This window comes from Sus scrofa, chromosome 7 (assembly GCF_000003025.6).
Source record: "Sus scrofa isolate TJ Tabasco breed Duroc chromosome 7, Sscrofa11.1, whole genome shotgun sequence".
NCBI lineage: Eukaryota > Metazoa > Chordata > Mammalia > Artiodactyla > Suidae > Sus > Sus scrofa.
In genome coordinates, this window is record NC_010449.5 from 112,600,154 (window position 1) to 112,622,038 (window position 21,885).

General features: G+C 42.3%; 1 protein-coding gene across 8 annotated transcripts in view; it reads right to left on the reverse strand.

The window, feature by feature from the left end:
- The window catches only part of RPS6KA5 (ribosomal protein S6 kinase A5), a 191,682-nt gene that overhangs the window by 38,169 nt on the left and 131,628 nt on the right, over positions 1–21,885 (reverse strand). For 7 of the 8 annotated variants that reach the window (XM_021099611.1, XM_021099610.1, XM_021099614.1 and 4 more), the window contains 2 exons: positions 16,660–16,743; positions 13,676–13,779 (listed from right to left, as the gene is read on the reverse strand). In XM_021099611.1, coding sequence (XP_020955270.1) covers positions 13,676–13,779; positions 16,660–16,743 — 188 coding nt within the window. Of the gene's footprint in view, positions 1–13,675; positions 13,780–16,659; positions 16,744–21,885 lie in introns of those variants that run through there. The other variant, XM_021099617.1, reaches the window with a different exon arrangement.

Consider the following 21,885-nt stretch of genomic DNA (forward strand, 5'->3'; position numbering starts at 1 on the left):
GCAATACCAGGTCCTTAACCCACTAAGCAAGGCCAGGGATCAGTCCTGCATCTTCACGGACACTGTGTCGGGTTCTTAACCCACCGAGCCACAATGGGAACTCCCACTCAGTAATTTCTGGGAGTCCCCAGAGCATGTCTTATGTGCTCTATATATACTCTTCTGCACTCTCTCCTAAGGCTTCTCTTTTGCCTGTCACCAGCTCCCCAACAAGGCCTCTGGGCCCCACCTGAGGGGCTCTCACTCCTGCCTCTGGTTCTGATGCCGAAGGGAGGAAATATCTGCTTCTTACGAGGTTAGAAGAACTGAAGCTGTGTGTGTGATCCTGCAAAGGTTTCGGCTACATTTCTTTTTGTCTCAGTTTTTAGTGTCTTTTCTCTGAAAGTGGTAGGTGTGCCTAGAATCCTCTTCCTTTCTCAATGGCTGAAGCTGGGCTGCCTGGGCTCCTTTCTCTTAGACTCTCGCTAGATCACTGATGGCACTAAATGAGTTTATCAGATGTGCCTGAATGTGTCTTCACCAACGAAGTGGGCACAGCTTATGCTGAAGCTGGGACGGCATTACGCTCACACAAGGCTTTTCCTGGCAGACCCCTTCCCAGTCCCTGCTCGCAATGCACTCTTTTCTGTGGCCCAGACAAAGCTCTCGAAGTTGTACTTCTCCACCTGCTCCGTTGTCTCGGTTAGAGTGCCTTTCCCTAACAGGGCAAGATGATGGGGATGCGAGAGGGCCCTGCGGGTTCCTCGGGACCACGTGGCTACATGGGACAGTCAAGAAGGCAGTGTTTGGGCTCAGAGCAGAGTGGAACGCAAAGAATTTCCGAGACTGCTGAACAAAAAAGAGCCCAGCAGTGAGCACGAGCCAGAGAGCAGCGCTCAGATGCTCCTCCGAAGGGATAAGCCCTGCCAGGAGGCCTCGGAGAAGCCCCACACACACACGTAGGAACAGCAGGTTGCGCCACAGACCAAAGGAGACGGCGATTTGTGGCTGCAGAGGCTACCTCTTCCCTCCGCCCTCTTCCAGCAGGTGTGAGGCTGACCTTCAGGATTCCAGACGGACAGGATCCATGAACCGGCTGGGGCGGAAATCAGAGGTGGCAGGAAAGCGCCTGCGCGGGGGCCTGGCCCGCAGTCCACAGAGGGCAGGGTCTGGGCAGGGGCAGCGAGACGGAAGCCCAGGAACGGCAACCACTCTGATGGAGGGACCCTCTCCTCGGCTGGAAGGGTCACCCGTACGTTTTATTCAGGGCTCCAAATCTTCTACCCCCCGGGGAGCACTTCAGAGGGCAAATTAGTACTTCAGTCTGGTTCGGCCCCACCCCCAGGTCTTATGCAAATGAAGCGGGAGTAAAGCGATCTGAAGGTGCTAAGAGCAAAGAAGATGGAAAGCTGAGGAACAGGGTGGTGCCAAGGGAAGGGTCACCCTGCCCCTCTCCCAGCGCTGCGCTCTCCTCTGCAGCTGCCGTCCCTGCATCCTGTAAAATAATGTGCAGATGAATAACTTGTGACAAACATGAATAAATTTGGGGCGACTAGTCAAAAAACTCCTGGGAAATTCAAATACTGCTATTGGATACAAGAATACTTAGAGGAAGAAAAAAAAAAAAAAAAAAAAACACAACCAAATAGCACCCTGGGAATTAAGAGGGCTTTTTAAAACATGCCGACAAAAGAATTTCATCATAAGGATAAGAAAGCCAAGGAAAAAAATAAATTTGATCTCCTCTTAAACTAGGGTGAGAAATAATGAGATCTGTTATTCTATATAGAACTCTGAAAGCAAGACATCGATAAATAGAAAACTGAAAACAACACAAATGGGCTAATTGAATATGTTACTAACATGGCTACAACACAAAAATACAACAGAATTACTGTTTTGACTTTGTATTTAGATGACTAGATTAGCACATCACATAAAATCAATGTATTAAGACAAATACCATATAATATCACTTATATCCAGAATCTAATATATGACACAAATGAACCTATCTATAGAAAAGGAACAAACTCATGGAGATGGATAAAAGACCTGTGGTTGCCAAGGGGGAGGGGGAGGGTTAGGGAGTGAGCTGGATGGGGAGTTTGGGGTTAGGAGGTGCAGACTATTGCATTTGGAGTGGATAAGCAATGAGATCCTGCTGTGTAGCACAGGGAACTATATCTAGTCACTTGCGATGGAACATGATGGAGGATAATGTAAGAAAAATAATGTATATTATATGTATGGCTGGTCACTTTGCAGTGCAGCAGAAATTGACAGAACATGGTAAATCAACTATAACACATTTTTTAAAAAATCAATGTATTAAAATAATGACCTCAAGAGAAATACTCATTGGGAGGACAAATAAATTTTTACCTAAACATTTGCTGGCGGGAGTTCCCGTCGTGGTGCAGTGGTTAATGAATCCGACTAGGAACCATGAGGTTGTGGGTTCGGTCCCTGCCCTTGCTCAGTGGGTTAACGATCCGGCGTTGCCGTGAGCTGTGGTGTAGGTTGTAGATGTGGCTCGCATCCTGCGTTGCTGTGGCTCTGGCGTGGGCCGGTGGCTACAGCTCCGATTGGACCCCTAGCCTGGGAACCTCCATATGCCGCGGGAGCGGCCCAAGAAATAGCAAAAAGACAAAAAAAAAAAAAAAAAAAAAAAAAAGTTTGCTGGCAAACTTTTTTGCAAAGGACGCATGGTAGGCAGACTTCTAAGATCCCCAAAGATCACTGTCTCCTTGTGTTACAGCCTTGTGTGGGCTGGGACCTAGTGACTTTCTTATAACCAACATTATACAGTAAAGAGGAGAGGGTGCCACTTTCACAATTAGGTTATAAAACATTCCATCCTCCTAGCAGACTCCCTCTATTGCCCTCCCAGCTTGCACGCTTTGATGAAGCAGTCTGCCATGCTGGAGAGGCACGCGTGGCAAGCAACTAAAGACGGTCTTCCGCCAACAGCCAGCAAGGAACTGAGGCTCTCGGTCCAACAGCCCAGAGGAACTGAATCCTGCCAACAACCACATGCACCTGGAAGCAGATCCTTTTCCAGCTGAGCCTTGAGATCCCGACAGCCCAGCTAACACTTTGATTGCAGCCTGCGAATGACCTTGAAGTAGAGAACTCAGCTGAGCTGTGCCCGGATTCCTGATCCACAGAAACTGAGATAATAAATGCACATTGTCTTAAGCCACTAAGATTTGAGGTAATTTGTTACTAAGCAATGGATAATGGATAACGAATACAAGGCCATAATTCAAGCTTTGGAAGCTACTTGATCTCTGGGGCAACTGCTGAGTGCTGCTGCAGCAGGAGAGCAGTGGGACACATTGTAAATGGACCAGCACACCGTGTTCTAAGACAACCACTGATGGACACCCAAGCTCAAATTTCATATAATTTTCACGTCACCAAATTTTGTCTGTCTTTTGACTTTTTTCAACCACTTAAGAATGTAAAGGAGTTCCTGGTGTGGCTCAGTGGGTTAAGCACCCATGAGGATGAGGGTTCGATCCCTCGCCTCGCTCAGTGGGTTAAGGATCCGGTGTTGCCACGAGCTGTGATGTAGGTCACTGACATGGCTTGGATCCCGCATTGCTGTGGCTGAGGCCATGGCTGGAAGCTGCAGCTCCAATTTGACCCCTAGCCTGGGCTGTGCCCTGGTGCAGTTGTTAAAAAGACCAAAAAAAAAAAAAAAAAAGAGAGAATGTAAAAACCATTCTTAGCTCCTAGGCAGCAGAATGGATCTGGCCTGTGGGCCCTAGTTTGCAGACCCCAACTTAAAGTACACAACTAGAGCTCTATTTAACCCATTATTTTGATAACACTTAAACCTGAATTTACAACATTATACTTATAACAGTACAATGAGTTGCATTACTAAAGAATATATATATGTCTGTATATATTTATATATATATATTTTCTCTTTTTTGGCTGCCCCAGGCCAGGGATCACATCTAACCCACAGTTGCAACCTATGCCACTAGCTGTGGCAACACCCAGATCCTTTAATACCTACTGTGCTGGGCTGGTGATTGAACCTGTGTCCTGGTTCCACAGAGATGCTCTGGACCCCAGTGCACCATAGTGGGAACTCCAATATTTTATTTCTTTCTTTTTTTCTTTTTTTTGGGGGGGCCACACCTGCAGCATTTGGAAGTTCCCAGGATAGGGGTTGAATCTGAGCTGCAGTGGCCAGGCTGCACCATAGCCACAGCAACATAGAATCTGCAGCTTGCAGCAATGCCATATCCCTAACCTGCTGAGCAAGGCCAGGGATGGAACCCACATCCTCATGGATACTAGTCTCATTCTTAACCCGCTGAGCCACAACAGGAACTCCAAAGCATATTTTATTGACAGATAATGAAGAACCAAATAAATATCGTTTGGCAGATACTTTGCAAATCTCTAAGGCAGAGAAAGTGAGACAGAAACAACCCTGGCGGAGATGATGAAAGAGCTGCAAACAAAACCTCTGCGTCCTGATGGGAGGGAACACCCAGCTACCCTGGTTTATGCAGCCCCGGGCACGGACAAGGCTCCTTCTGGAGGGGAGGCAGAAGACCTGAGGGGACACCTTCCTGCGTGGCAGAAACATACTCCCTGAAAGAGGAAGCTCGACGCAGAGGGAGTAGGAGCTAGTAGGAGGGGCCCAAGTAGGAAGTACACAGGCTACGTCCATGAAATAAAAATAAGAAACAGACTTGCAGGAAAGCCAAAGAGCAGTCATTCAAGCCCATAATGCTGACAATGTAATGCCTGCTCACAATGGCACCAAGGCACGAGGAATGTGGAAGTGATTTCAAACGAACAGTTAAGAGAACCCAAAAGGTTCACTCTAGATCAAACTACCTTCAAACACCTAAAGCGACGTCTGGGAGAAACAAAAGAATTCCTCTGGTCTTTAGAGGACGGGACCAGGATTGATGTGCAGAGGGGGCTGATTTCAGGTTTGTTTTTTTTTGGGGGGGACATTCTGTCTAGCTAAAGTTAAAAAATGGGAGTACTTCCTTGAAAATACCTTACACACAATGCTCTCTGTTCACTGATGGTACTTGGACAGAAAGGAGGTGACCGTCAGAGACAAGGATGATGGTCACCCAGGAGAAAGCCGTCATCCCATTCTACATTCTTATTACATTTTAATTTTTTTTTTTTTTAGGGCCACACCCGCGGCATAGGGAAGTTCCCAGGCTAGGGATCAAACTGGAGCTTCAACTGCCAGCCTACACCACAGCCACAGCAACATCAGATCCGAGCCATATCTGTGACCTACACCACAGCTCACGGCAATGCCAGATTCTTAACCCAGTGAGTGAGGCCAGGGATCGAACCTGCATCCTCATGGATACTAGCTGGGTTCATAACCTGCTGAGCCACAATGAGAACTCTATATTTTGAAATTTTTTTTTTGTTGTTGTTGTTGTTGTTGTTGCTATTTCTTGGGCCGCTCCCGCGGCATATGGAGGTTCCCAGGCTAGGGGTCTAATCGGAGCTGTAGCCACTGGCCTACGCCAGAGCCACAGCAACTCGGGATCCGAGCCGCATCTGCAACCTACACCACAGCTCACGGCAACGCCGGATCGTTAACCCACTGAGCAAGGGCAGGGACCGAACCCGCAACCTCATGGTTCCTAGTCGGATTCGTTAACCACTGCGCCACGACGGGAACTCCTATATTTTGAATTTTGATAACCAGAAAAACACATATGTCCCAGTTTTAGGCTACCTGTGGGCAACAGGCAATCAGATGACGTGGATAATCTATTATTTTGAAGCATCTCAAAGAAAAACTATAGAAAGTATACAGAGTTCGGGGAAGATCACAATAATTAAGGAACGCAAGAATTCAATTATCAGAAAGAGTGCTGGGTAATTAAGACATTTGGGGACAAGATAATGATACACTTATCTGAATGGTGCATATTTTATAAAGAAGAGACTATGGAAGATCTTACATCAGAAAAGACAATCAGAATGATTATCTTGAAAGGAAAAAGTAAAGTAGGACAACTCAGCTATGACACTGTTTGTAATTTTCAGTAACAAAGCAAAACAAAACAAAAACCATGGAATCAGAGGTTAACACCAAGCTTTCAACAAAATCATTAACAACATGACAAAGTGAATAATTAATTAAGGAGAAAGAACCCTAATTAAATTCTTGGGAAATTTGCTCTAGGTTTAAGATTTTAGACAATCTGCTCCAGGCTGTCTTTCTCTTGCTAAAACCAGAATGCCAACTAACTGATCTAAGGGCAATAAAAGCAATTTAAATTTGAACATCCTTTGGTTAAGAATACGCCTGCCACTGTGACCAGCAAAATAGACTCTCTCTACAGGCAGAACCCACAGTGGAAAGGAAAACTGGGAAAAGATGATTGCTTGTGGATGTGGGATCAGAAAGAGAGAATAGAGAAAACACTATTTAATGCTGTCAGGTTAATTCTGCATTTTTACTTGTCATCCAGGACATGTATGACCTTGAAAGGGGACCCAACTTTTCAAGACTACGGTCAAGGTTTCCTGTTATTCTGAGGCATTTTTTAACTGTCAAAAAAAGCCCATTTAAAATAAGAAAGTCATGTTTAGAATTTTGAATAGTAAGCATGATTTAAATTTGATTTTAAAAAGAAATATTTCTGGAGTTTCCGTCGTGGCACAGTGGTTAATGAATCTGACTAGGAACCATGAGGTTGCAGGTTTGATCCCTGGCCTTGCTCAATGGGTTAAGGATCTGGTGTTGCCGTGAGCTGTGGTGTAGGTTGCAGACGTGGCTCAGATCCCACATTGCTGTGGCTCTGGCGTAGGCCGGCAGCTACAGCTCTGATTCGACCCCTAGCCTGGGAACCTCCATATGCTGCAGGAGCAGCCCAAAGAAAGAGCAAAAAGACGAAAAAAAAAAAAAAGAAATATTTCTGATCACTTAGCTTCAATATTAAATAAGCTGGAATAGTGAGACATCGTTTACTTTCTAGTCTGTCCTGTAAAAAGTACATTCTAATTCTAAAAAAAAATTTAGCAGTTTTATTGAAGTAAAATTGATGCACAATAAACTCACCACATAAAGTGTACAAGTGGATAGATTTTGACCCATGTTTACACCTGTGAAACCATCCCCACAATCAAATAATGACAGCCCCACACCCTCCAAAGCTTCACTGTGTTCCTCTGTCATCCTTCCCCCCACGAGCCAGTGTATATACTCACAGGGGAGGGTGGCTCACCTTGAGGAAGGACCCTGAAAATTTATCCTGTTAAGCTTTCTCCCAGTTGTCCCCAGAAGGACCTATGGCCTTTTACTAGAGTAACTGCACACTGGGGAAAAGGAAACCATCAGACCATTTGAGGACGACTAGTCACTGGTTCTAAAGTGACACTAATTCCAGGAGACTTGAAACATTCCTGTGGTCCAGCAGTCAGAGCAGGGGCTGATGGAGGTCAGGTGGTCAGTGGAGTTTTACCTCCAGTCCATCTCACAGCGGATTCAGTGGAGACCTGATCCCAACCTGTGGTATTTTCCTAGGTCCAGAATGCATAATTGGAAAAGAGATTTAGCAGCTGGCAGAATCCCTGCATGGGTTCACTGTGGAGATGAACGCAGGTCTGGTGGGAAAGGCCAAGTGAAAGCCATTAGAACTGCCTCTACCTGGAAAATAGGAAATCGAAAAGCAGTATGGCATTCCTGGGGGCACTGACGAGATTCGGGCCACCAGCGAGGACTTGAAAGATGCAGGAGTGGGGATTCCCACCACAGCCCCACGGAAGTGGCCTCTCTGGCCTGTTGCAGAAGATGGATGGATCTCGGAGAATGACAGTGGTTTATTGTGAATTTAATCAGGCGGTGACTCTGATTGCAGCAGCTGTACCAGATGTGGTTTCATTGCTTGAACCAATGAATACATCCCCTGGTACCTGGAATGCAACTACTGTTCTGGAAAATCTATTTTTCTCCAGCCCCATCCACAGGGCCCACCAAAAGGAGTTCCTTTCAGCTGGCAAGGCCCACAGTGGAGGCTCACTGTCCTACCTTAGGGGTCATCCATTCTCTAGCCCTGTGTTATTATAATTTAGTTCACAAAACTCTTGATCACTTTTTTTTTCCATAGATAAGAACACTGGTCCATTACACTGATTGCTTTATGCCGACTGGACCTGGTGAGCAAGAAGAAATAAATCTGACTAAAATTCAGGGGCTTCTCCTGTAGCAGATTTCGAGGAGTCCGGTGACATAGGGCACACTGATCTCTCTTCCAAGGTGAAGGATAAGTTATTGCAGCTGGCCCCTCCTAGCATCAAAACAGAGGCACAATGCCTTGGGGGCCTCTGGATTTCAGAGGCAACATATTCTTCATTTGGGGCTGTTACTCCGGCTCATTTACCAAGTGACCCAAAAAGCTGCTGCTGAGTGGGGTCCAGAATAAGAGAAGGTTCCGCACCAGGTCCAGACCACACTGCAACCTGCTCTCCACTTGGTTCATCTGGTCCAGCAGATCCACTGGTGCTTGAAGTGGCAGACTGGGATGCACTGGGAGCCTCTGGCAGCCCCGAGAGGGGACTGAAGCACAGGCCCTTAGTATTCTGGAAGAAAACCACTCCTTTTGAGAAACAGCTCTTGGTCGGCTACTGGTAGAGAATGAACACTTAACTATATGTCCCCAAGTTACGTGAAACCTGAGATGCCCATCATAAATTGTTATCTAATCTATCAAGCCATGGAGTTGGGAGTGCACAGCAACCCTCCATCATCAAATGGAATTGGCATACATGAGACTGGGCCAAGCAGGTGCTGAAGGCACACATACGTTACATGAAGAAGTGGCCCCAAATGCCCACGGTCCCCACTCCTGGCACACTGCCTTCTCTCTCCCAGCCTGCGTCTATGGCCTCCTGGGGAGTCCCCTACCATAGCTGATGGAAGAAGAGAAGACTCAGGCTTGGTTTATAGATGGTTCTGCACGATATGCAAGGGTGAAAGCGAATCTTGCCAGGGACAACAGGAGCAATGCATCTCGTTTTATTTTTACTCAGGAGAAATAGCCAGACATGCAGTTCTATACTAAGTCATGGGCTGTGGCCAATGTTTTGACTGGATGGTAAGAGACTTGGGAGGAATATGATTGGAAAGTTGGTGACAAGGAAGTCTGATTGACAAAGATATGTGGGGAAGATAGGTGGATAGACAACTCTGGGCAAAAATGCAAAGATATTTGTGTCCTATGTGAATGCTCACCAAAGGGCGACCTGAACAGAGGAGGATTTAATAGTCAAGTGGACAGGATGGTCTGTTTTGGGGATACCAGGCAGCCTCGTCACTTACCCCTGTCATCAGCCAGTGGGTTCATGAACAAAGTGACCACAGTGGCAGAGACGGAGCTTATGCATGAGCTCAGCAACATGGACTTCCACTCGCCGAAGCTGACCCGGCTTCAGCCACCACGCGGGCTCAATCTGCCAGCAGTGGAGACCAACACGAGTGCCCAATATGGCAACAGTTCCCAGGGTAGACAGCCAGCTACTGGTGGCAGGTTGATTACACTGGACTGTTTCCATCACGGAAGGGACAGCCTTTTGTTCTAACTAGGATAGGCATTATGGATATGGGTTTGCTTTTCCTGCATGCAACACTTCTACCAAAACTGCCATCCATGGACTTACAGAATGTCTTATGTACTTCAAGGGATGCCACACAGCACTGCTTCTGATGGAGGAACTCACTTCACAGCAGCAATGGGCCCACACTCGTGGAACTCACTGGTCTTACCATGTTTACCATCTCGAAGCAGCTGGCCTGACAGGACGGTGGAATGGCCTTTTGAAGACTCAGTTACAGTGTGAGCTAGGCGAAAAGGTTCTCCAGAAGGCTGCGTGTGCTCTGAATCAACATCCACCATATGTGCCATAACCAGGATTCATGGGTACAGAAATCAAGGGGTAGATATGGGAGTGACCCACTGGCAAAATTTTCGCTTTCTGTTCCCATGACTTTATGCCCAGCCAGCCGCAATAGTGACATTACCGAATCTTAGTTCTAGAAGGAGTAACACTTCCCCCAAGAGATATAATGTGATTCCACTGAACTGGAAATGGAAATTGCCATCAGCCACTTTGGACTCCTCTTGCCTCTAGATCAATAGGCAAAAGGAGCGTGACATTGGTTGGGGTGAACGATCCACACTCCCAGGGGAACCTGGACTGCTCGTGCACAATGAAGGAAGGAAGTATGTCTGGAATAGAGGAGATGCCTTAGAGAGTCTAGTAGTTCTAAGCCCTGTGATTAAGGTCAACTGACAACTACAACTCCACCTAGGCAGGGAAGGACCACTAATGGCCCAGACTCTTTGGGAGTGAAGGTTTGGTTCACACCACAAGGTAATGAACCATGACCAGCTGAGGTACCTGTTGAAGGCAAAAAGGAATGCAAAGTGGGTAGTGGAAGAAGGTGGTTACAAATACCAGTTATGATCCCCAAACCAGTTAGAGAAATGAGGACTATAACTACCATGAGTATTTTCTCCTTATTATGCTATGGATATAAGTGCGTATAAATATACATATTTGTTTTCTTTCCTCCCTTGTTCCTTCATCATGTAAGATAAGATGTGTTGACTTTATATCATGCTATTTAAGTATTTTATATTTTTTTTCAAAAATTTCCTTCTTTTTGCTTTAATTTGGTCATGCCCATGGCATGTGGAAGTTCCTGGGCCAGGAACTGAACCCGCGCCGCAGTAGTGACAATACCGAATCCTTATCTACTAGGCCATCAGGGAACTCTGGTATTTAGGTATTTTAAATTCATACCATGGTATTTAAGTTGGGGTTTCAAGGAGCAGAGCAAACATCACTATACCACTCGAGGACATTACATCCTCTTCTGGGGAAGGGGTTAGTGGGTTTTCAGGACAGCTGCATCATGTTAGGTGGAATTATGACCTTGTAAATGTCTTTGGAGATTAAGTATGGTTTAAGGTGACGCAAATGGCTGCCAAGTTGACAGGGGCTGGACCTAGGATGGTTAACTTTAAGTGTCACTTGACTGGGCCACAGGCTGAGATGAAACATTATTTCTAGACACATCTGTGAGGGTGTTTCTGGATGAGGTTAGCATTTGAATCCTCTCCTCAATGCGGGTGGGCACCATCCAACCCCCTAGGGGCCTGAACAGAAAGAGAAGCAGAGGAAGGGAGGGTTGGGTCCCTGCCTGCCTGCCTCCTGCCCAACCTGGGACACTGGTCTTCTGTCCTTGGACTGGGATTTACACTACTGAGAGGCTCTTCTCATTCCGAGGCCTTCGGACTTGGACTGGAATTGCACCATGGCTTTCTTGGGTCTCTAGCTTGCAGGTGGCAGATCGTGGGACTTCTTAGCCATCATAATCCTGTGAGCTGATTCCTTACAGTCAGTCTCCTTTTATAGATACATGTGTACATCCTATTGTTTCTACTTCCCTGTGGAGATCCCTGGGTATAGACAGTCACTTTATTTTCAGCCATTCCAGGGAGTACACGGTGGTATCTCATTGTGGTTTGTTTGCATTTCCCTAAAGACTAATGATGCTGGTCATCTTTTTATATGCTCATTTACCACCCATTGATCTTTGTTGAACTGTCTGTTCGAATCTTTGGCCCCTTTAAAAAAATGGAGGGTTTTTTTTCTCCTTGAGTTTTAAGAGTTCTTTATATATTCTGGATACCAGTCCTTTATCAGACATGATTTGTAATTTTATCCCAGTCTTTAGCTTGTCTTTCCATTCTCTTAACAGTTTTTTCTTTCAAAGAGCAGACGTATTTGATTTTGATGAAGTCCAACTTATCAATGTTTGCTTTTATAGACTGGACTTTTGGTGTCTTACCTAAGAAAATTTTGCTTAACCCAAGGTCACAAATATTTTTCTTTATGTTTTCTTCCAAAAATTTTATATTTTATGTTTTACATTTAGGTCTGTGATCCATTTAAAATTTTTCTATGATGCAATTTATCAAAGTTAGTTCTTTTCTCATATGATAGCCAATGGTTTCAGCCTCATTTGTTGAAAAACTATCTTTTCTCCATCAAACTGAATTCGAAACTTGGTTAAAAAAATCAGGTCCCTATATCTGTGTGGTTCTATTTCTGGATTCTATTGTATTTCATCCATGATTGGTCTATTCGGATACAAACACCACAGTGTCTAACTGTTGTAGCTTATAAGTCTTCAAATTAACATTGGTCTACTTTTTCAAAGGTGATTTGGCTATTCCAGGTTCTAGGCACTTAGACCTAGGTTGTCAATTTTTACATAAAAAAAGAGGGGTAGAGAAGCCTGTTGGGGTTGTAATTGTGTTGAATCTATAGATCAGTTTGGAGAGAAACAACATCTTAATTGAGTTGTTCCCTCACACACGTGCTTATCAATACTTAGCTGAATAGTACTTGAGGGGTACCTTGTGTAAGTCTCTGGATTTCTCTCTCTTGGCAGCTTTCTTTCTGAGTTTTCTTTCTTTCTTTTTTGCCACAGAGACAGCATATGGAAGTCCCAGGCCAGGAATTGAACCTGCGCCACCAAGCAGCAACCAGAGCCGCAGCGGTGAGAATGCAGGAGCCTTGACCTGCTAGGCCATCGGAGAACTCCCTTGGCAGCTTCCTCCTCTCCACTGCTGCCCTGCGAACTCCAGCTCCCTGGTCTTCCAGGACCATCATTTCCATTTCAGCTCCACCAGTGTTTCGCCTCCTGCACTCCCACCTGGATATTCTCAAGTCAGTAAGCTGGACAACCACAGGGCTCGCCTCGTTGATTTCCTGTCTCTGGGTCCACTGTGCTTCATGCGAGACATTCAGTGCCTTCAATACTGTTGTGTCATATATTTTTCCCATTTAAAAAATTGTTTCAGGCAGGAAAGTTAATTGGTCCCTCACCAAGGTGTTTTTCCAACTTGGTAAGAAAGTGGGAGTTTCAATTTTATGTCAAATCTGTGCTCAAAGTTATTAACATTCAAGTAAAAACAGGACAAAAACATAACTAGTAATTAGCATGATGTTTTAATCACTCTTCATTTATTTGTTCATTCGCTCATTTCATTTCAAAAACATTTACTGAATTCTGCATGGTAAGCACTGTCCTGGCACTAAGCATACAAGGCAGAGGACTGAAGCCAGACACGCCCCTGGCTCTCACAGAGCTTACAGTCTAGTGGGACAGACAGACATTAATCAAATAATTACAAACAAAAATGTAACACTGCAATTGTGGTAACTGCTACATAGGAAAGAAATAGCAGAATGCTATGATTACCTCTAAGAGAGTGATTTTATACTATTTGTTTCTATTGTGCCTTCATCCATGATTTGAAAAATATCACTGTTATGTTCACGTCAAAAGAAATAACATTATGTATTCCATGGGGAAAAAGTAACCAGCAAATAAACGCTAGGTTAAGATAATATGCTAAGTGCTTTGGAGAGCACAAAAATTATGACACCATCTACAAAAATTAAGATCTAATTGGGCACATAAAATGTAAAGAAATAGAAAGGCTACGTATCTACATCCTATAGGAATACACATGGAAATTTACCACTTACACACCATTCTGGTTTACCTTCATTGAAAAATTACTTTCTCTATAAGCCTAAATGCGGAAATTTGATCAGTTTCTTTGAGAAAACAATACATTCATTTTATTTTGTTAGATCTTACCTAGATATCTCAGCTTGGGAATTCTTCTCGCCATCCACAGTGAAAGGAGATGCTCCAGTTAGTAATTCATACATTAGAACACCTAAACTCCACCAGTCAACTGCCTACAAAACAACAGTAATTTCATTTTCTAGAACGTTAACTAATTATATTTTGTAAGAAAGTAAGACGAACAAAATAAAGCTGTGTATTTAGACGATATCTTGACAAAAAGATTTTGTACATAGCTTTCTGTGCAAGGAGCATTAAATTAGCACATGCAAGAAAGACATTGAGAGGAGAAACATCTAGGTATCATCAGAATAGAATTTAAGCATGGAGAAGTCAATCGAGGGGCTGAAAGTGTTTCAATTATTTCCTAAACTAGTAATGTTTTACTTCGGTTAACTTTTAAAATTTAAAATAAATTTTCAAAATTTTAAGTAAAATCTTGGGATTTATGATAGGGGGAAAAAGTGTACCAATTAGCTTTTTTTTTTTTTTTTTTTTTTTTTTTTGGTCTTTTCGCCTTTTCTAGGGCTGCTTCCCTCAGAATATGGAGGTTCCCAGGCTAGGGGTCTAAATAGAGCTGCAGCCACAGGCCTATGCCAGAGCCACAGCAATGTGGGATCCAAGCTGCATCTGTAACCTACACCACAGCTCATGGCAATGCCAGATCCTTAACCCACTGAGCAAGGCCAGGGATCGAACCCGCAACCTCATGGTTCCTAGTCGGGTTCGTTAACCACTGTGCCACCATTTTTATTAATTATTCAGTTCCAACAAATGTGAAGTTTCTTAAAGAAAGAAAATCCCATGAAAACAGGTTCCTTTTTCACAACCACCTAAATCAATTCCTCTTATGGAAACTAATACATAAATCTAACAGTCTTCATAGAGAGGTTGAAAATAATATAAAATAAAATGTGATCTACATTGGAAAATAATTTATAAAAGCAGTTACCTGCACTGAGAGCACAGCAAATTATATATAATTTAAAGAATCTTGGTATTTTGAACATTAGTTATTTTATAATTAAGTAAATCAAGACTTCAATAATTGTTGAATATATGGGCTTATACGAACGAGAGATTAACTGATACTAAAATTGTAAACTGCTTCCAAATTTCAAGGCCAAGGTTTCAGAGAGATGATGCAAATTTGTGAGCCTATAGCTATTTTCAAGAAAATAAATAACAATAACAAATGCGGAGTTCCCGTCGTGGCTCAGGGGTTGATGAACCCCACTAGCATCCATGCGGAAGCCGGTTTGGTCCCTGGCCTTGGTCAGTGGGTTAAGGATCCAGTGTTGCGGTGAGCTGTGGTGTGGGTCGCAGACTCTGCTCGGATCCCTTGTTGCTGTGGCTGTGAGGCAGGCGCGTGGCTTCAGCTCCGATTCAACCCCTAGCCTGGGAATCTCCATATGGCGTGGGTGTGGCCCTAAAAATAAAAATAAAATAAACAATAACAAATAAACTAAACCAATTCAATTCTCTTATTTTTACAAGCAGCTGAACAGTCATCTGAGTCAGAACACTTAAAACGCTGGATGTGAAACTATGCTCCTAAAATGATACAGATCTATAATCAAATTCCTAGTCATGGACTGAAACCAGTACCACACAAGCTCGACCTTTCCCTGGGGCTCTTCAATATATGATTAGTCATTAGCAAGGAGACCACCGAGTCTCCACACTTAGGATATTCGTATTGTATATGTGAGATCTGGAAAGGGAATGAGGAAGAGGGGGAGACGAGGAGCAAAAAAAAGCCAGAATTCCTTATTTGGAGACAATTATTGTGAGCCACACAGGAACTCCGTTATTTGGAGAAAATTATTATCAAAGCAGAAGTGTTAAGAAAGAACTGAACCAATGTGTACCCTTTAATACAGGAAGAAAAAATATGTGATCTGGACTTTATAACTACTTAGCTTCACCTACAATATTCATTTTGCATATACGAAGGGAAGGGAGGCGGAAAAAACTGAGCTTTTTCAAGGGCTTAGGAAAACAAACTTAGACTATCTTGAATGCAGAATTTTTTTCTTTCTCCAGGGATTGTTACATGGGGTTTTTTTTTTTTTTTTTTTCTGCTGACGAGATAATTAACAAAGCCTCCAGTATCATTACAAAATTAAAAGCAGATATTGGGAATAAGGGAGTTCCCATCGTGGCACAGCAGAAACGAATCCAACCACGAACCGTGAGGTTGTGGGTTCGATCCCTGGCCTCGTTCAGTGGGTCAAGGATCTGGCATTGCCGAGAGCTGTGGTGTCAGTCAGCAGCTGTAGCCTCCATTCGACCCCTAGCCTGGGAATCTCCATATGCTGCAGGTGCGGCCCTAAAAAGCAAAAAAAAAAAAAAAAAAAAAAAAAAGAAAGAAAGAAAGAAATTGGGAATAAGAAAATACGAGATTTTTATTTTAATAATCTCTTAGAAAGCAAATATCGACAAAGGTGAAATAGTCGACTGTGTGTTTCTGTACATTTTTTTCTAGCAGAAATCAATAATGTCAATAAGCATTGTTCAAAATCACTCAGCATGACGTGACTCCTACAGGAACAATGAGCAGTGTTTATGCATTCAGTGACACCTCTGCATTGCACTGGGCTCAGTTGTGTGCCAAAAGACCAGGTCCCATGCAACAGACAGAAAGTGATTTTTGCTTTAAGTACCATTATAACTGCTCCTTTGCTCAAGACATGACACTTTTGTTTGAAGAATTAGTTGATTTTGAGGTTTCCTTTTAACAAGAGTGTTATTATAAAACAAAAATTATTCTCATCAATAATACCTGAAAAAAAAGAAATCTAGAATGTTCTAACTTTTCTATTACCTTTCTTCCAAGACACTAGATATTTGTGGAAGGAAAGGAAAAGAAAAAAAATAAAACAACACCAGAAAGAGGACTCTGTTGAAGAGACTGTATCTAAGTTATTAAGTAGGAGTCCTATTATACATTTTATAAAGATAGATCAAAAAGTATCAAAAATAGAACATACCTTGTCATGTCCTGAATCTCCTCCTCTGACAATATCTGGGGCCATGTATTCAATAGTTCCACAAAAGGAAAAGGCTCTTTCAGCCTTAAACAAACAAACAAAAAGGAATTTGATTTTAAGCTGGTATGGTAAGTGACAAAAACAGTTAATATTACACATCAGTACCGAGATGCACCACAGTGGCAAAGCAGAGGCAGAATCTACTTGGCAGACCATCTTTCCGCCAGGGCAGATGAATATACACACACATACGATACGAGGTCAATGGGTGAATGTCCCGGCAGAAAGACTCCCCAGGCCTGATATCCTACTATCATCCCTCCATCCGAGCCTCCCTCCATCCATTCATCTATTCACAAATCCACTCATTCACCTTCTTCTTTTTTGTATGTGTATATATTTCAATCACTGATTTCTTTAACTGTTCTCGTAGGAATGTAACTAGTCCTAGTAGGGAACATGGGATACTTAACAGTTTTAGTGTAAATCACTGTATTTCCAGATAGGCAAGACTGGGAAAGCAATGGGAAACCTGAAGGGGAAAGGAAGAGCAAGTGCTTCAGAGGGAATGGGGAACCCAACAATGAAAAAGGATGAAAAGAATCCCTCTGATTTAACCACCATGTTTACGTTGGGACTGCCAATGGTAGGCTTAGTGATAAACTGTCTTTAAAAAAATATTGTCGCTCAAGACAGTTGCTTCTCTTTTGCAGGACTTAAAAAAAAAAGTCTAATTTAATATATCAGCCTGAAAGTTAACCTAAAAAATTAATTTAAAAAATGACCAACTGTGTCATGTCTCAATGGAATAAAGGAGGATATCTGAATTGTTATAAAGATATATTAGGGGAAAATAATTACTCTTTAATAATATACATTTGTATGGCTATATCTGAAATTTTAAAGGCATTGTGGTGTCATTAAAATATTTTACAAAATTGTTTTAGAGGAAGCTTTTCAATTTACACTTTACTCTTCCTTCACTAACAAGGTTTCAAGAGAAAGATGCATGCTTCCTATTTACCAATTTAAACATAAAGAACACTATCCCAGTGAAGTTATAGAAGTGGTAAAGTCCCCAACTTTACTGGCTGAAAGTTAAGCCCGGAGATAATGAATGCAATGAATTTATTCAAACCCTGTGATAACGAATGTATTAAAACTACTTAATTATGACATATATATAGCTCAATAATTTTATATAAATAATTTTATGTACATACAATTAATATGGTTTATAACTTAACTTTTTCTTTTTTATACTATATATGCAGAAAGATTACTATTCCCCTAGAAACTGAAAGAAATAATTCAATCATGCTTAGATCTGCAGAAATTTCCTTTCTTATTAGCTGGCAGAATAATCCTATGGAATAGCTAATGTAAATCACACATCAAATGTCATTGTCTCTCTGTTTCATCACTTCAGGACCAAATGCTGATTTTTGTATCCAACTGCTAGAAAGATTAAAGCTAAGTAAAACTGATTCCATATAAATTTACATATAAAAAGTAAATGAATAACTTTATATATGTTGTCTGACAGGCTTAGATAGAAAAATCAGGTGTATATTAGGAAGCATTTACCTTGTCACTGAATTACTGAAAAAGAAATACTACAAAATTACTTTTAAAAACATGCCAAACTTCACAAAACTACATATGCAGTGTTTTTAGTTGATATACTACTCATTATGCAATAGCTCTTTTTAGAATATATAGCAAAAATCACTGTATAGCTGACATAAACAGATAAAAATTACTAAGTCATAGTAATTATCATTTGATCTCGTCTTGTTTTGGTGAGTTACAGTTAACTGGTTTTTGAAATTAATTACTTTTTTTTTTTTGGCCATGCCCATGACATTTGGAGGTTGCTGGGCCACAGATAGAACCCATGCCACAGTTGTAACCAGAGCCACAGCAGTGAAAACATTGGATCCTTAACCAGCTGAGCCATCAGGGAACCCCTACATTAATTAATTTTTTAGTTTAAGTATAGTTGATTCACATTTCAGGTGACAGCAAAGTGATTCAGAACATACATATTCTTTTTCAGATTCTTTTCCATTACAGGTTATTACAAGATACTGAATATAGTTCCCTGTGCTAGGTAGTAAGTCCTTGCTGTCTATCTTATATATAGTAGTGTGTATTTCTTAATCCCAAATTCCAAATTTATCCATCCCCATTTTCCCTTCAGTAACCATGAGTTGGTTTACTATGTCTGTGTCATTTGATCTCATCTTAAAAGATATCTTTAAAATATATCCTAGATCAAATGTAGATATACTAAAAAAAAAAAATAATTCTCCAGACTGGTTTATGAATTAAAGGGTCACAAGGGTGTTTGTTTGTTTGTTTTTTGCTTTTTTTTTAGGGCCACACCTGCAGCATATGAAAGTTCCCAGGCTAGGGGTCGAATCTGAGCTGCATCTGACAGCCTACACCAGAGCCACAGCAAGGCGGGATCAGAGCTGCATTTGCAATCTAGGCCACAGCTCACAGCCAACGGTTCTTAACCCAATGGAGTGAGGCCAGGGATCGAACCCACATCCTCATGGATACTAGTCAGGTTCGTTACCACTGAGCCACAATGGGAATTCACAAGTTTTGATTTATTGCTTCTTCTGTTTTTTTTTTTTTTTTCTTCTTTTCCTTTTCAGCCACACTTGCAGCATATGGAAGATCCTGGGCCAGGGATCGAATCTGAGCCTCAGCTGTGACCTGCACCACAGCTGCAGCAACACTGGATCCTTAACCCACTGTGCTGGGATGGGGATCAAACCGATGCCTCAGCGGCAACCCGGGCCACCGCAGAGACAATGCTGGATCCTCTACCCACTGCTCCACAGCCAGAACTCCAACTTGTCTAATTTTTGTTTTGTTTTGTTTTTTCAGAAAACTAGACTTTTTAGGACATACACATTTTCATATCCACTTACAGGCAGATCTATATTACAAAGCATTTTGGAATTACACATATCTCCCTCTACATATTAGACAATGGTTACATTCAACCACTTGAAAGTCATGAAAATCTGCACTCTCTTCTTCAAAACACTAGATTTTCACAAATTCAGTGTAAAACAGGTATGAAACATGGGGATCTTATTGATTACTGTGAGAAAGATCTGACAGTCGTCTCCACTTCCCATGTCTTTTTTTTCTTTACGGTACAATGAGAGCTATGCAACTGTGCTGCTTAGTTCTCTATTGTCCTGATAGACAGGAAGCTCAGACCCACATTAAGTCCTCAAAGATATTTCCTGGAGTTCCCGTCCTGGCGCAGTGGTTAACGAATCCAACTAGGAACCATGAGGTTGCAGGTTCGGTCCCTGCCCTTGCTCAGTGGGTTAATGATCCGGTGTTGCCGTGAGCTGTGGTGTAGGTTGCAGACGTGGCTCGGATCCCGTGTTGCTGTGGCTCTGGCGTAGGCCGGTGGCTACGGCTCCGATTCAACCTCTAGCCTGGGAACCTCCATATGCCGCGGGAGCGGCCCAAGAAATAGCAACAACAACAAAAAGACAAAAAGACAAAAACAAAAACAAAAAAGATATTTCCTCTACCTTCCTTGGGATTTTTGAGCTCTTTTAAAATTCATCGTGGCCCTCACACCATGCACAAAAATAAACTCAAAATGGCTGAAAGACTTAAATATACGACAGGACACCATCAAACTCCTAGAAGAAAACATAGGCAAGACACTCCCTGACATCAACATTATGAATATTTTCTCAGGGCAGTCTCCCAAAGCAATAGAAACTAGAGGAAAAATAAACCCATGGGACCTCATCAAACTGAAAAGCTTTTGCACAGCAAAGGAAACCCAAAAGAAAACAAAAAGATACCTTTCAGAATGGGAGAAAATAGTTTCAAATGATGCAACTGACAAGGGCTTAATCTCTAGAATATATAAACAACTTATACAACCCAACAGCAAAAAAACCAATCAATCAATGGAAAAATGGGCAAAAGACCTGAATAGACATTTCTCCAAAGAAGATATACAGATGGCCAACAAACACATGAAAAAATGCTCAACATCACTGATTATAAGAGAAATGCAAATCAAAACTACCATGAGATACCACCTCACACCAGTCAGAATGGCCATCATTAATAAATCCACAAATAACAAGTGCTGGAGGGGCTGTGGAGAAAAGGGAACCCTCCTGCACTGTTGGTGGGAATGTCAACTGGTACAGCCACTATGGAGAACAGTTTGGAGATACCTTAGAAATCTATACATAGAACTTCCATATGACCCTGCAATCCCACTCTTGGGCATCTACCCGGACAAAACTACTTAAAAGAGACACGTGCACCCGCATGTTCATTGCAGCCCTATTCACAATAGCCAAGACATGGAAACAACCCAAATGTCCATCAACAGATGATTGGATTCGGAAGATGTGGTATATATACACAATGGAATACTACTCAGCCATAAAAAAGAATGACATAATGCCATTTGCAGCAACATGGATGGAACTAGAGAATCTCATCCTGAGTGAAATGAGCCAGAAAGACAAAGACAAATACCATATGATATCCCTTATAACTGGAATCTAATATCCAGCACAAATGAACATCTCCTCAGAAAAGAAAATCATGGACTTGGAGAAGAGACTTGTGGCTGCCTGATGGGAGGGGGAGGGAGTGGGAGGGATCGGGAGCTTGGGCTTATCAGACACAACTTAGAATAGATTTACAAGGAGATCCTGCTGAATAGCATTGAGAACTATGTCTAGATACTCATGTTGCAACAGAACAAAGGGTGGGGGGAAAAATGTAATTGTAATGTATACATGTAAGGATAACCTGACCCCCTTGCTGTACAGTGGGAAAATAAAAAAAATAAAAATAAAAATAAAAATAAATAAATAAAATTCATCGTGGCTTCTCTGTTTTGTTTTGTTTTTTGGTGGGGGTGGGTAGGGGGGAAGGGAAGGGAAGTAGTTATTTACATTAACAAATAATAAAGAGTTATTTATTTGATAAAAATTCCAGGAGACAGAAAAAAATGAAGCTCAAGTGTTGGGAAGTTCCAGTCACTAAGGAATAATGGTAAACAAAGAAAACATTTCTTAAGCCTGCCTCTTATTTTAAAACATTGCCATTTTAGCCCCTTGCAACTCTGTTTCTGCTTCCTCTTCCTCTGCCCCAAATGAAAGTGGTACTAACTTTCAGTCTGGGTTCTCACTCTTAGTGTGTCAGCCTCAA